The 15,760-nt window shown below is 49.1% G+C and overlaps 1 protein-coding gene across 1 annotated transcript; it reads left to right on the forward strand.

Annotated features, from left to right (window-relative positions):
* Nucleotides 1-10,875: 10,875 nt before the first annotated feature.
* On the forward strand, nucleotides 10,876-11,835 carry LOC142403558 (olfactory receptor 10A7-like). Its single transcript, XM_075489806.1, is given in 1 exon segment — nucleotides 10,876-11,835. A coding segment is annotated over 1 exon segment (960 nt).
* Nucleotides 11,836-15,760: the final 3,925 nt, after the last annotated feature.

Genomic DNA, 15,760 nt, shown 5'->3' on the forward strand with positions numbered 1-15,760 from the left:
GGACCCAGCCCTGTCTGGCATGGAGGCAGCCCTTGGTCTTCTCTCACAGAGGTCACACATGCAGCCTCCTCGCTACCAAAACATGGTCATGGACACCAATGCACTGTGTAAATCTTTGCCTTGCTAAATGGTGTCCCCTGCTCTTCCCTCATCAAGAAATCCAACCTAGTTGCTGGGGAGGAAGAGAGAGCAAGAGAGAAGGCCTTGATGCTGTGAAAGCACTCTTCCGCAAATAGCTACAACACTGGTGTATTATAACACTGTGGTCACTGTCCTGGTTTTGGCTGGGATAGAGTTAATTTTCTTCTTGTGGGGGTGGTTACAGCAATGGAAGCAGAACAATTGGCAGCACAGAGGCAAACCCATCTGGGCTGCAGCATTGTGGCAAAATATTGCTGCCTGTGTAGAGAACCTGGTGGTAAATGTACGTCACGTAGATGCTCACGTACCCAAGAGTCGGGCCACTGAGGAACATCAAAACAACCAGCAGGTGGATCAGGCTGCTAAGACTGAAGTGGCTCAGGTGGATCTGGACTGGCAACATAAGGGTGAATTATTTATAGCTCGGTGGGCCCATGACACCTCAGGCCATCAAGGAAGAGATGCAACATATAGATGGGCTCACGATTGAGGGGTGGGCTTGACCATGGACACTATTGCATGGGTCATCCATGAATGTGAAACATGCACTGCAATTAAACAATCCAAGCTGTTAAAGCCTCTGTGGTATGGAGGGCGATGGCTGAAATATAAATATGGGGAGGCCTGGCAGATCGATTATATCACACTCCCACAAACCCACCAAGTGCTTACAATGGTGGAAGCAACCACCAGATGGCTGGAAACATATGCTGTGCCCCATGCCACCACCCGGAACACCATCCTGGGCCTTGAAACGCAAGTCCTATGGTGACATGGCACCCCAGAAAGAATTGAGACAGAGAACGGGACTCATTTTTGAAACAACCTCATAGACACCTGGGCCAAAGAGCACGGCATTGAGTGGGTATATCACATCCCCTATCATGCACCAGCCTCCGGGAAAATCAAACAATACAATGGACTGTTAAAGACAACACTGTGAGCAATGGGTGGTGGGACATTCAAACATTGGGATGCACATTTAGCAAAGGCCACGTCATTAGTTAATACTAGGGGATCTGCCAGTCGAGCTGGCCCTGCCCTATCGGAACTTCTACACACTGTTGAAGGGGATAAGGTCCCTGTAGTGCACATAAAAAACATGCTGGGGAAGACAGTCTGGGTTACCCCTGCCTCGGGCAAAGGCAAGCCCATTCATGGGATTGCTTTTGCTCAAGGACCCGGGGGCACTTGGTGGGTAATGCCAAAGTATGGGGAAGTCCAATGTATACCTCAAGGGGATTTGATTTTGGGTGAGAATAGCCAATGAACTAAATGGTTTGATGTCACTTGCTATATAATACTGTATGTCATCACTTTTATGGTGACTATACACCATATCAATGGTATTTCAGTAAGGATCACCCAGATTAATGAAGAATGAGCTTTGATGAAACCAAGCAAAGTGCAGCAGTGATGGAACGAGAACTGGCTTCAGCATGCAACAATGCAACACCACGCACCATCTCTCCTGCCCTGAAAGACTGTTATGACAGATAGAGCCCAAAGTCATGGACTAAATGAACTCAATGGACATTGTAGAGGGATGGCCCATAGACCAAGGGAATGATAGCTGTGTGTATATATCTAGAGACAGGGAAAGTGGTGGTGATTAATTGTATTAGAAAGGGTAGAACCTGGGCATGACATAGATGGTATAGAATAAGGGGTGAACACTGTCCTGGTTTCGGCTGGGATAGAGTTAATTTGCTTCCTAGTAGCTGGTGTAGTGTTGTGTTTTGGATTTTAGTATGAGAATAATATTGATAACACGCTGATGTTTTGGCTGTTGCTAAGTGGTGTTTATGCCAATCAAGGACTTTTCAGCTTCCCGTGCTCTGCCAGGTGCAAAAGAAGTTGGGAGGGGACACAGCCAGGAGAGTTGATCCAAACTGACCAAAGGGCTTTTCCATACCATATGATGTCATGCTCAGTATATAAACTGGGGTGAGTTGGCTGGGGAGCAGGGGTCACTGCTTGGGGACTGGCTGGGCTTCGGTCGGCAGGTGGTGAGCAGTTGTATGAGGTTTTTTTTCCTTGGGTTTTGTTCCTCTCTTTCTCTCTTATTGTTTTCCTTCTCATTACAATTTATTATTACTATTTAGTTTTTGTTGTTCAAATTATTAAACTGTTCTTATCTCAGCTCATGAGAATTCTTACTTTTGCTCTTCCGATTCTCTCCCCCATCCCACCAGGGAGGGTAGGGTGAACGAGAGTCTGTGAGGTACTTAATTGCCAACTGGGGCTAAACCACAATAAAGGCTTGACTAAAGTCCAAGTAGACAACATGCACAGCCTTCCCCTCATCCACTGAGCGGGTCGTCTTGTCATAGAAGGAGATCAGGTTAGCCAAGCAGGACCTGCCTTTCATAAACCCACACTGACTGGGCCTGCTCACCTGCTAAACTCCAGTCAACTGGCACCTTCCCGCTTAGCCAGGACTGCTGAGAAAGGATTGAAAGATGCTTGGTGGGGACTTCTGCCAGCTCCCTCGGTACTCTTGGGTGGATCCCATTCAGCCCCATAGACTTGCGTGTGTCTCAGTGGTGTAGCAGATCACTAACCATTTCCCCTTGGATTATGGGTGCAACAGTGGGAGATTTGTCTGCTCATTCCCTCCATGGTCTCTTCAGTGATGGCTCTCAGTGGGGACCACTAACACCCTCAGAAACTTGGAGGTTTGCTGCTGACTTTTACTTCTCTAGAGGCCAGTTCATTCCACTTTCAGTATCTGCAGTTCAGGAACTTGGCACCACAGGGCTCATGAACATACAAAATGCCCTAAGAAGCCAAGTCTCTGGACATAATTTTCTTAATTCCTCAGTTCATATGTGGTTAATTAGAGAGATTTCAGAAGTGAAAAGATTTCAATACTCAGAAACAATAAGAAAGGATTTCTTTTTCTTCCCCTCTGTAAAGAGGCTGTTAGCTATATGATCCCATTCTGGGAAATTCCAAATTCACTCAGACCTCTTGCAAACATCTGTCACACCTAAGTGCCAAACTCATCTCTTCTGTTGCACAAATGCTAAGCCATCAAATCAAATCACATCAAATCAAATCAAATCAAATCAATCAGTATGTTGAAAGCTATTCTTTCTGCTTTTCAGTACTTGCCTTTTTGGACGAGGAATCCCTGAGAATCTGTTCATTTCAAAAGAAGTAATATCAAGGATCTCTTTTGCAATGCCCTGCTTTCTTCCACAGCTTCTTGCTCTCTGCTTCTTCAGGAAAGGGGGAGGGGGTGGAATAGGGACCAAGTATAACTCGTCTTCTTTAGTACTCTAAATAATGACTGAAATTCATTATGATTCCACACAGTCTGGCACACAGACTCTCTCATCTGACATCCATCTGCACTGAAATGCCCTTGTTTCCAAACAGTTGCTCATTGCTATTACTATCCAATGTCCTGACCTAAATGGAGAGCAAGAGAAGAGTGTCTGGAAGAGGTTTGCAACCTTTCTTTGGCATGCCAGACATAGGTTGGGAGGAACCAGCCTCTAGCGTTTTGTCTTGTCTCCCTTGACTACAGAGGGAGCCTCGGGAAAACCAGTTCTCACAGGCACCTGCAGTGAAGTAGATGACAGTCACTATTCAAGTCTCAAACCACTGATTTATTAAGCTATTATTTTTTAAATCAGAATCCACATCTAACAGAAGGCAGCACAAGAAAAAAATATGCAAGAAAGACTGGTGTGTTTCCCTTCATCTTTACATTTGTTTTCAGACATAGAAAGGAGCAGAGCAGATGACTCCCAGAGTAGGAGGATTCAAAATGCAAGGGGAGGAGAGGGAGGGGAGGAGATGGCGGGTTTGAAGCAGTGAAAGAAAGCTTCTCCACAGACTGTGTTGTCCCCTCAGGCTCTGTCCCAGGGCAGAATGGGTAGCACTTCCACAAGGAGTAAAATGGGAAGTTCAGTATAGGGCAGCGCTCCATGTTTGCCTTGACATTGTAGCTTGGGGCTCAGGCTAGTCTTAGATCCCAAGTGCCTGGCTTGTTCTTTGCCTCTAGTCCGGTGTAGGGCAACCTCTGCACTGGGTTTGTGTGGAAAACTTGCTGAGATTAAACCCCTGGCTGTATTTGAGCAAAAGCTCAAGCTCAGTCACCTACAGCGGTAGGACTGTAGTGAATCAGTGAATCAGAGGTGACAGTCCCAGTTTCCATTTTCTGGGTCCATTCAAAGACTCAAAGGGTTCAAAGACTCTTACTCTGTTGGGTGACACCTAAATCATGTACAATTGTTCTTCTCCTCAATGCACACTCCTAGGGGAACCTGCAAATTTGCAGGCAGCTTACAACAAAGCAGCTTCTCTTCAGGCCCCACATCATCAAACGTGCAGCTAGCATATGCAATAGTGAGTGAAGAGATATAGGACATGCAGGTGAAGGATATCCAGGTGAAGAAGGCCTTATGGTGCCTTTGCACAGAGGGTGTCCTCAGGATGGTGCATCTAATGTAGGCATAAACCACAGTAGTCAGCATGAAGGAGCTCAGCAATGCAGCAGAGGAGACAGCAACGCTCATGTTTCATAGTAGCTGGTACCCATGCGGGCTGCTCTCAGCAAAGGGATGACGCCGCAGAAGCAGCAGTGTCTCCATTGGGCTCCGAGGGTCTAATGGCATACAAGATGGTGGGGCTGAGTATGGCTAGAGATGCCATTCCCCAACAGCTAAACATGTGCATGGAGCACAACCAGGAGTTCGTAAGGACAGAGTAGTGTGAGTGGTTGCAAATGGCCCTGCAGCAATCGAAACACGTCACAACACATAGGTTAAACTCAGCTGTGCGCAGGAAGACAGAGAAGAAGGTCTGGGACTTGTAAGCAGCCGCAGAGATATCTTTATCTCCAAGCGAGGCTGACAAACATGTTAGGGGGAATGACCAAAGTGAACCAAACATCCAAGAAGGAGAAGGTGCTGAGGAAGGGATACCTTGAGGTGTGGTACTAGTGGTGGAACCAAATGATGGCAATGGTGACTGCATTCTGCATGACAGCGAGCAGATCAATCACCAGTGGCAGAGTGAAAAGGAGGATTTTCAACTCTTGAATGACTGAAAAGGCCTTCAGGAAAAACGTTCTTGCTGTGAAAAATCGTTCTGGCTTGCACCAGATATAGTGTGGCCAGCAGGACTAGGGAAGTGATCATCATTTTGTACTTGGCGCGGGTGAGTCCACACTTTGAATACTGTGTTCGCTTTTGGGCCCCTCACTACAAGAAAGACATTGAGGTGCTGGAGCATGTCCAAAGAAGAGCAACGAAGCTAGTGAAGGATCTAGAGCACAAGCGTGACGACGAGCGTCTGAGGGAACTGGGGTTCCTTAGTCTGGAGAAAAGGAGGCTGAGGGGAGACCTTCTCGCTCTCTACAGCTACCAGAAGGCAGGTTGTAGCAAGGTAGGTCTCATTCTCTTCTCCCAAGTAACAAGTGACAGGAGAAGAGGAAATGGCCTCAAGTTGTGCCTCAATGTCTTCCTTGTAGTGAGGGAATCCTCGTAGGCCAGATGAGACCCAGGAGACATAGTAGTTATGCACCATGAGCAGCATGGCCTGAGGAGCAGGGTCTCCTCCCTGTAATGGATGTGGACAGTAAATACCACACTTCCTTAGGTGGATAAGGTTCCCCTGAATAACGATCCACCTCTCTGGCACTTGAGCTGGTTGAATAATGGATTTTATTATTTTTTTTAGTCACAGAATTGAAAATGCAGATAAATAAAGAAAAGAAGCATCCAAGTTCACTTCCAGGGCTTTGTTAAATGAACAAAGAACTATTCTGATCCAGTTCAAAACAATTCTTTCTTTTATACAGCCAAGAGGCTAGTACATGTTTTGTGGGTTGCCAGTGAACCAAAGACAAAACCCCTTTCAGTCAGCTCAGACAAATTTTACCTTGAAAGGACGTCCTTCTTTGGATTTATGAGACTGACTCATTGCAAATGGCTTCTGTGGAGACATTTACAACTACCTGAGATGAACCCCTCCCAGATCACCTTTTCTGAGCCACTCCTCTTGCTTCCTTCTGCTACCCATGGGGAGAGAAAAATTGCCCTTTTTTGATTCATCACGTCCTAAGTGGGCTGACTGTATGCTCACCACTTAAAGGATCTCTCTCCACTGACCACAGAAAAGGGCCTCACATCAGATGCTGAATTAGAGATCAGATGTGAGCTTACATCTTAATACACTTTCAGTTCAGACCTGAGATTTTGACCTTAATTTAGACTATTGCTTTCACATTCATCTGATAAGTCACCTGCTTTCTAATCTTTTTCCCATTGGCCAAGAGGACCAAGTGTTCATCTGGAGGATGAAAGATGGTCCCTGGAGAGAAACAGATGATTGGAGAGTGATTTCAGCTGTCCACATGAAGTGGGATGAGTTATACTTCCTGAATACCTTTGGGGGTACTGTGGGGGTATTTTCTTCCTGCTGAATCCGAAGTGAGGGTAGATGATGAGGTCAGGAGCAGGTGTTGTAATAAAGATGTCTGTAGCTGGACAGAAGAGAACTCCTCTATCAGGGAGCAGCAAGAGCAGCGCTGCTCCCTAGAGGAAGGAGAGCTGGAAGCTGACGGAGACACCATGGCTGGCAGCACAGGTGCCTCTCCAGCCAGGCCCCACCCCCACAGTATCTGAGCAAGGCAAGCAGGAGAGGCCTGGGGATGGTGGCCTGCAGTGAAGCCAGGAAGTCAATCCATTGATTAGGATGAGGTTCAGGTCCAGCCATCACCAAGCAGGCCCATAGTGATATGGCAGTGCCAAGGTCAAGCCAGGAAGTCAGTCTGCAGTTGAGGTCCAGATCAAAGGGCTCTGTGGCCAAATGAGAGCATGGGCATGGGCATGGACATGGGCATGGGCATGGGCATGGGCATGGGCATGGGCATGGGCATGGAAGAGTCAGAGGCTGATCTGGAGACCAGCATTCCTACAGCACAGGGTAAGGTTGGGACTTAAGGCCTAGAGCTCCTAGGCCATGACTGTGGATGAAAGCATCAGCTGAGGCTGATCAGGGTCACTGAGGTTAATTAATTCCCTCAGGCCTCTGACAACCCCCAAACTTCAAGAGCAGTTGAACTGAGTCCATGAAGCTAAGCAGAGAAGTAGGCCTGAGGGGAGATAAAAGAGAAGGATTTCCTGATGTTTGTTTTGCTGAAGACTTGGAAGAAGACAAGCCACTTTTGACCCCCTGGCTAGCCAGTGTCAGCTCAGTCTGCAGGCCTGGAGAAAGAGTCTCTCTGATCATTCTGGTCCTCAGAAGTCCTTGTCTCCAATCTGGGACATTATGGCCTGGATGGTATACAAGACTGGATGAAAACCTGGCTGGATTAGTGCTCCCAAAGGGTAATGGGGAATAGTCCACACTCTACCCGAAGCCCAGCTACAAACAGAACTCTCTGGGAGTCTGCTCTGAGACCTCTCCTGGTTACTAGCTTTACCAATGACCTGAGAAGGATACAAGATGGACCTCCTCAAGTTTTTGGAAGACACAAAACCAGAGGGTTGCAGTCAATTTGTTCAACAGGCAGACTGCCAGTTCCAGGGAGCTAGACAGCAATGCCAATTCCTTTGGCGTTGGAGGACTGGACCAAAAAGAAATGTCCCCATCCATCCTGACAGAAGGAAACGTGGCACAGACTAATGCTCTAGAATAGTGATAGATAGAGCAGATGGAGTGACTGGGTAGCAACTCTGCTGACAAGGATCTGCAGACCTTGGTGAACAGTAGGTCAGCCTGGATTCAGCAGTGAGTCCTGACAGCACAGAAGGCTAACAGCACTTGGCGTTGTATCAACAGGAGAGTAGGCAATAGACAGGCTCATTAGACCGGCACTCATCCGATCACATCTGGAATGCTGCACCCGGCACCCCACCACCCCGTACAAGACAGACACATACAAGCCCTCATGAACTCAGCAGAGACCACTAGATGGTCAGGGGCACAGTGCACCTGAGCTGTGAGGACAAGCTGAGGCAAGTGGCTCTCGTTTAGCTTGATGAAGAGACAGCTTAAAGAGAATGTACCAGCAGCCTTGCAGAAGCTAAGAGGAGGTTACTGGAAAGGCAGAGCTGCTGGGCGCTTTACAGAGGTGCATGGCAGAAAGACAAAAGACGTGGTCATAACTTGAAAGAGGGGAGAGGCTGACCTGGAACAGGAAGAACATTGACCATGAGGACAGACAGACCTCGGACCAGGTTGCCCAGGCAGGCTATGGAATGTCCATCCTTTGAGGTTTTCAAGATCCCACTGGACACAGCACTCACCTCCAATTCTGACTTCACTGGAGACCCATGCTCTAGGCAGTTGCTTACCCCAAATAACATCCCAGGGTCCCTCTCTCCCTTTGCATTCAGTGGAGAGACCAGGGAGTCTACGTGTCATGAGGTACAAGTCAACAGAGCTGAGAGGTATCATGGCCTCTTGCTCCCCTTGCCCTAAAGCCAGAGCAAAGGAGAACCCTGTGCAGCATTCTTTAAGAGGGTGGAATCCCAACTGGCAGTCTAGATCAGTAGCTGAGCTCCCTTTAGCCGCCAGCAAGTTAGGCACCTTTGCCCCTGGGAGAGGTTTGGGTTTCCTCTCTCCTCAACGGGCAGAGCCTGGCACCCCTGAGGGTGATTCATCCTGTCCCATATTGCCAGTCTCCTCAGCTTGGAGGAAATGCCTCCTTTCTCCCCACTGGCCATTCCTGGAGTCTGGAAGGAGCAGCTGTGGCACATATCTCATTGGAGTTCTGCTCCAGGAGTGTGAAGAGCTCATGGCTCGTTCCCCTGCCTCCTTTCCCCTCTTCCTAAGAGCACAGAGGTCCAGGGGAGGGCAGCTCAGGGCTTCCATCCCCACAGGGCTTCAGTTGCGCAGTGCTCACTTTCTGCGACACAAAGAGAACTCTGAGCTGCAGCAGGAACCTTCAGGAGACTCTTCTATAAACCCAGCAGGCACTGCAGAGCTGGAGACATTCAGGTGCTGCTGAAGACTCAAAGGAAAGGTTATCACATCATGCTGGGGATTACAGGTAGGTGCTGGATTTGCTGAGGCAGGTGGGCTTAACGTGCCAGTGGCTCTTTGCACAGTGGCAACTATGAAGTGAGACCATGTGGCCTGGTACAGTCCTGTCCTGCATGTCTTCTCATTCCAGCTCACTCTTTCCTCTAGAGACCCTCCCTGTGTCCGTGACACTGCTGAACAGAGATACCGGCAGCATGGTTGTCACTACAGTCAGAGCTGTGGGGCATAAGCTGGTGGGCACTCACACACCTCAGTGGACGTGAAGAGGTTGGGGCAGAGTGTATGGGGCCAGTGTGCCAATACATGTCCCTTATTTTCTTAGCTCTCTGAATCTCTCTCTGTCTCTTTCTCCATCTTGCTTGTATCATAGGGATCAATCTCAATCCCTCAGCTATCTCACAGTTGTCTCTCAGCCATCAACGTGGCATGTGATGTCCAGAGAGCAGTGAATCTGAGGCACCCTGCCCATGGAAGCACCTTCAGGAACGAGGCATCCCAGTGTAGGTTGGGTGGATCACTCAGTAAAAGGGCTCCTCCATCCCAGGAACTCTCTGGGCTGCCTAGGTGCCTGCCTTGGCCATCTCCATGTCGCTGTAAAAGGTATCAAGTTTGAGACAGGGAATCATCGGGACAGTGTTTTTTCTGAGCTGAGTGTTATGAAAACCCAAAGAGGAGGTGTGGGCAAAGTGCTCTCTCTTTCAGCCACAGATGTTCCCTGGGCAGGCAAGCAGGCATGTATCAGGCATTTAGTGGAACCCTGTGCTTGATCATGATCCTGCCCTGCCTCAGCCCCCACTTGCCCTCGGGACACAACTCTGTCTTCATTGCAGTGCAGAATAGGGAGCCCTGAGAACTGAGATGGGAATACTGAGGTCCAGGTGCTGTGCTGCTTCAGGGAAGCAGCCCAAATGCATTCAGAAATTGAAGGAGAGCAGGAAAAGATGTTCAGCCAGTGGTCATCACCCCTGTCCTTTTCGCCTCCTCCTCATGCAACATCGCCTTTCCTCATTTGGCTTAAACAACTCAGTTACCTCTTCTCTGGAATTCGGTTTTCCCTGCCCTTCCCTCCCAAGTTCACATCTGCTTGTAAGTCTCCTGTCTAACAGACCCTTTGCAGTGCCTTCAACTACCAAGCTAGTAACTGCTGGCCACTCTTGCTCCGTGGAAAGAGATGCACTGTCCAGGGACAGAATGGGCTCATCAGAAAGCAAATGCTTCAGGGAGTTGAGACCGCTAATCCTGTTTCGTGTCCATTCTTCCTCAGTGTGAAGAAAGAGTCTATGGCACGATGCGTTCCCCTAAAGGCTTTTTTGCATGATGGGGCTTTCCTGTCTGGCCCATCTTTCTGCTGCTGGAAAGCAGGACTTGGCTAAGGCCTGTGCTGGGTACTACTGGGAAGAACTTCAAGCGTCATCATCTAATGTGAGCAAATGAACCTTCTCTTTCATTCCACAGAAATAGGCACCTCATTGCAGCAAATCATCGCTCTAATCAGAGGAGGTTCTTCTAAGAAGAGTAGTTTGGCCCTCTCAAAGAACCTGTTCCTGCCCTTTCACGAGGAATGGAGCCCCTAAACCAAGTGTGAATTCAGGCAGATGAGGGAAAACCTCCGTGTTGTCTCTGGCAGTCGCTGCTTCCCAGTTCCTTTTTGCAACAAACACAGAAGCGCATGCCCTTCCTCAGGTTCCCTTCCTGCCAAGAGGGGAAAAGAAAGTCCTACAGTGCTTCATGGAGAAAGAGGAATGGGACAACCGGACATCACCAGTGGAGTTCCTCCTGCTGGCACTGTGTAATGTCCCCAAGCTTCAGATGCCTCTCTTTCTCCTCTCTCTCATCATCTACATGGGGACCATGTTTGTTAACATCCTCATTGTTGTGCTGCTGGTGGCAGATCAGCACCTTCACACTCCCATGTTGGTCTTCCTGGGGAATTTCTCCAGTGTGCAAATGTGCTGTACCTCCAGAATCCTGCCCAGGCTGCTGGCCAGCCTCCTAAGCAGGGACAGAGCCCTTTCTGCTCAAGGCTGCATGACACAGCTCTTTTTCTTTGGCAGTTTTGCAGGTACCGAGTGTTACCTGCTGGCCACCACGTCCTCTGATCGGTACTTGGCCATATGTCAACCCTTGCTCTACGCAAGCCTCATGAACCGGAAACTCTGTCTCCAGCTGGTGGCTGGCTCTTGGCTAGCAGGATTACTGATGTCTACCATAGTCACCAGGCTATTTTTGAAGTCACAGTGCTGTGGTCCCAATGCAAGTGATCATTTCTTCTGTGATTTTGCCCCATTGCTAGAGCTTGCCTGCAGTGACAGCACCATGCTGAGACTGGTTACTTTCATCATCTGCTTTCTGGATGTAGTCTTCCCATTTGTATTCACATTGGCATCCTATATCTGCATCATAGCTGCGATCCTGAGGATCCCAGCCACCACGGGGAGGCAGAAGGCCTTCTCCACCTGCTCCTCTCACCTTATCGTGGTGACTCTTTTCTATGGTACCCTCATCGTTGTCTAGATGATTCCCAGAACAGCCTCACTGAGGCAGCTCAAGGAAGTGCTCTCCTTTTTCTACACCATCCTCATGCTCATGGTCAATCCACTCCTCTACAGCCTGCGGAACAGGGAAGTCAAGGGGGCTCTTGGAAATGCACTCAGAAAAACTGTGGCCTGCATCGAGAGCTCATACTAGTTGTGATCCACCAGGAATAATCAGGTTGTGGTTGTGTCAAGTGTGGACAACTCGTAAGTGCATATTTTGTGTGCCAGGCATATCTTTACAAGTGCAGAATCTTAGGAATGTTTGGGGAATGAGAATTGGGAGAAGAGCATTTGTGTCTTAAAGAAGGATAGGTCTGGTGTTGAAGAGTGTAAAAACATTCCCTGCCTTTCTTCTTTCTTTCAAGTAGACACAATTGGGATGCTGCAAGTGGGAGCTGTTGAAATGCCACACCTGCCCAGGACTGGGAGAAAACTTACTCTAGACATGCTGATTTCTCTTCCGTTACCCAGCCAAGCTTGAGGGGTGGGATTGTTGCATGTCTGGCATTCCTTAGGGCATGTCCAGATTGGCAGTGAGAAGTGGGCAGCTGACTCAAGCCCTTCCACTGGGCATGTCTAAATGCGCGTAGATGAATCCCATCCCTGGTGTTCTCGGGCCTTTCTAGCAGAGGAAAACTGTGAAAGCTAGTCTGATAGGGTCAGCCCCTCAGGAAAAAAAGTAGATCTTTCCGCAGAAGAAACATACACAAGCTGGGTCTCAGTTTCCCCATTTTTTAAACACAGAAATCATTATTTCCCTGTTCTTTCCTTCTCATAATCTGACCCCCTCTCCAACAATGTAATTACTTATTTGTTTCCCACTGGCTGACTTAGATATTGCAAACTGAGTCCTCCTATTTTCTTCTTTCTTGCAAAATAGAGCAAGGTGAGCTCATGGGACATGACTGAGCCCATCCAGCCCCAGCAGCGGGCTTTCCCCATTTCCTCGGCGGATGCATGTGCATAAGGTGGAAATGTTTCCATCATCCTTGATTTGCACAAGGGCCCTGACATACTCCCACAACACACTTATTCCACTTCCACCCACACACATCAACTCCTTCCCACTTCCAGGCTCAAATCGTGGTTGCAAGAATTTGCTGCACTTCAGAAAAGGCCTTGAGCTTCGTGGATCTTCCTAGTGCTGATGGCAATCTTCCTGGCTCCCTCCAGATCTGATGGGGAGACTTCCTTCCTGTAACAAGGGCTTTATGACAAACTTTTATGAAGTGTTTGTCTTTCTGTGATTCTGATGTGTGGACGGAGTAGACACAGAAAAGAAAGATGTGCACCATAATGGATGCTGAGTGATGTGCCAGTAAGAACCAGGTGAGATACCCCCATGGCTGTGGCTTCCTGGCAAGAAGTGTGTCCCGAGAAGGGATCCAAGCTCTGCCACTGTGGAGTGGGGAATCAGCAGTGTCCATGCCAGCTGGGGATGCAACCAGTGACTTTTGAAAGACCACCCTTCATCTGAACTGCTTTAGAGTTGTCCTTGAGGATGGGGTATGATGGCTTACATTGCAACTACTGATTGAACTGGCATTGCCCAGAGTGGCTATCAGAGATGCAAACTGCTATGTTGCAGCTATTGAGATTTAGGCAGATTCATGTTGGCGGGTTGTTTGTAGGTTGCTTTGTGTTGCTTTTTCTTCTTTTTTAGATACTGATCATCTTAGGGAAATCACCCAACCACCTGAAGGATTGTTGAAGGTTTACTGCCAGAAGCCCCAGCCAATGTGCATCTCAAGAAATGAGATGCCAGAGGGCAAGGGGAGGATGGTTTGGGCACTGTCCTGGGATGTGGGAAACGGAAACGTGCTCCCCTCTCCCTGACACCTTGCCCCCAGTGAGGGCTGTGAGGAACTCTGCCAACTAGAGTTCCTCTGAAGTCACAGGGGTGTCAGGTAACCTACATCTAACTGCAGCCAATGTGGTCCTGACAGCTCAGCATTGCAGTTTCCATTTGAGCCCAAGGAGTGGTTTCTTTTTGAACTAGAGAGGAGTAGTTTCTTTTTGAACCAAAGGTGGCCAACGGACCACCGTTAGTGAGAAGGCACGTGGAGGAGGAGGAGGTGAGGTAGGAGGCAAGAGCAGAAATCTGGAGGAGGTGTAGGAGGAGGCACCAGGAGACAATAAGACGAAAGAGGAGGCAAGAAGAGGAGGAAGCAACAGGATGCAACAGTAGGAGGAAAAAGGAAGAGGAGGCAAGAGGGGAAAAAAGGGAGCTCAGGAGGCAACAGGAGGCAAAAAAAGGAGCAGGAGGAGGAGGAGAATGCACCAAGAGGCAAAAGGAGGCCGCAGGAGGAGGAGGAGGCAACAGGAGTCGCCTCTTGTTTCCTTATCCTCCTTTTGCCTCCTGTTGCCTCCTCCTCCTCCTCTTGCCTCATATTGTCTCCTCCTTCTGGTACCTCCTGTTGCTTCCTCCTGCTCCTCCTCCTCCTCCTCCTCAACCCCCTGTGCCTCCTCTTCCTCCTTCTGTTGCCTTCCCTTGCCTCCTCTTGCCTTCTTTTCCGCATCCTGTTCCTATTGCCTTTTGTTGCCCCAATGTTGCATCCTAGGCCTCTTCCTCCTTTTGGCTCCTCATGCCTCCTGTTGCCTCCTCCTCTCCTCCTCTCCTCCTCTTCCTCCTCCTTTTCTTCCTCCTCCACCTCCTCCTCCTCCCCGTTCTCTTATCCTCCTCTTCCTTTTCCCCTTCCTCCTCTTACGCTTCCTTCTCTTACTGTTGCCTCCTCTTGCCTCTTTTTGCTTCCTCCTCCTTCTCTTCCTCCTCTTGTGGCCTCCTGTTGCCCCACCATCCTATGCCCCTACTGCCTCCTCCTTCTCCTGCTCTTCTTGCCTTTTCCTCCTCATCATCCATTTCCTCTTGCCTCCTCTTTCCTCCCCTTCTTCCTCCTCCTCTTCCCTGCTCTGCCTCCTTTTACCTCCCTCTCTTTCTCCTGATGGTGCATCCTCTGGCCTCCAGCAGACTCCTTTTCCTCCTCTTGCTCTTACCTCTTGTTCCTCATTGTTGCCTCCTCCTCTCCTCCACCTCCTTCTCCTCCACATTCTCCTCTTCATCCTGTTGTCTCCTCTTGCCACTTACTTTGACCTTTCCTAATTCTCCTCCTCCTCCTCCTCTTCTTCCTCCTCTGCCTAGTACCTTCTGTGTCTTCCTCCTCCACCTTTTGCCTCCTGTTCCTTCTTCCTTCTTTTCCTCCTCTTCTTGCTTCCTTCTCTTGCCTCTACTTGCCTCCTCCTTTTGTTGCCTCCTCCTGCTGTGTCCTCCTGTTACCACCTGTTGCCTCCTCCTTCCCTTCCTTCTCCTCTTCCTATTGCCTCCTCCCACTCCTTTTGCCTTCTGTTGCCTCCTCTTCCTCCTCTTGCCTCCTATTTCCATTTGTTGCCTCCTCCTCTCCTGCTCCTGGTGCCTCCTCTTGCCTCTTCCTCCTCCTCCTCCTCTTGTCCTCTCCTCTTCTCTCCATCTCCTTCTCCTCCTGCTTTTCCCTCCTCTTTTGTCCTCTTGCCACCTCCTCTTCCTCCTGTTGCCTTCTGTTTCCTTTTCCTCCTCCTGTTGCATCTGGGGACCTTCTCTTTTTCCTCCTTGTCCTCTTGCCTCAAGTGCCCGCCTCTTGCCTCCTTTTGCTTCCACCTCCTCCTCTTAACTCCATTGGCCTCCTGTTGCGTCTTCCTCCTCCTCCTCTTTCCTCCTCTTGTGTCCTTTACATCCTGTTATGTCCATCTCCTTTTCCCTCCTCTTGCCTCCTTTTGCCCGCTCTTGCCTCTTATTCCCTCATTCTCCATTTGTGTCCCATTGCCTCCTCTTCCTGTTGACTCCTCCTCCTCCTTTGCTTGTGGCCTCCTCTTGCCTCCTCCTCTTTTTAATCCTGTTGCTTCTGTTGCATCCTTGTCCTCCTCTTGCCTCCTCCTTCTTCTGCTGCCTCCTCTTGCCTATTTCTTCTTTTGGAAGAGGCTGAGGTACTGAATGCCTTCTTCACCTCCTCTTTTACTACCAAGACCAGCCTTCAGGAATACCAAGTGCCAGAGATGAGGGGGCAAGTCTGGAGCCAGGCAGACATAGCCCTGCTGGAAGAGGA

This window comes from Mycteria americana, unplaced genomic scaffold, assembly GCF_035582795.1.
Source record: "Mycteria americana isolate JAX WOST 10 ecotype Jacksonville Zoo and Gardens unplaced genomic scaffold, USCA_MyAme_1.0 Scaffold_39, whole genome shotgun sequence".
NCBI lineage: Eukaryota > Metazoa > Chordata > Aves > Ciconiiformes > Ciconiidae > Mycteria > Mycteria americana.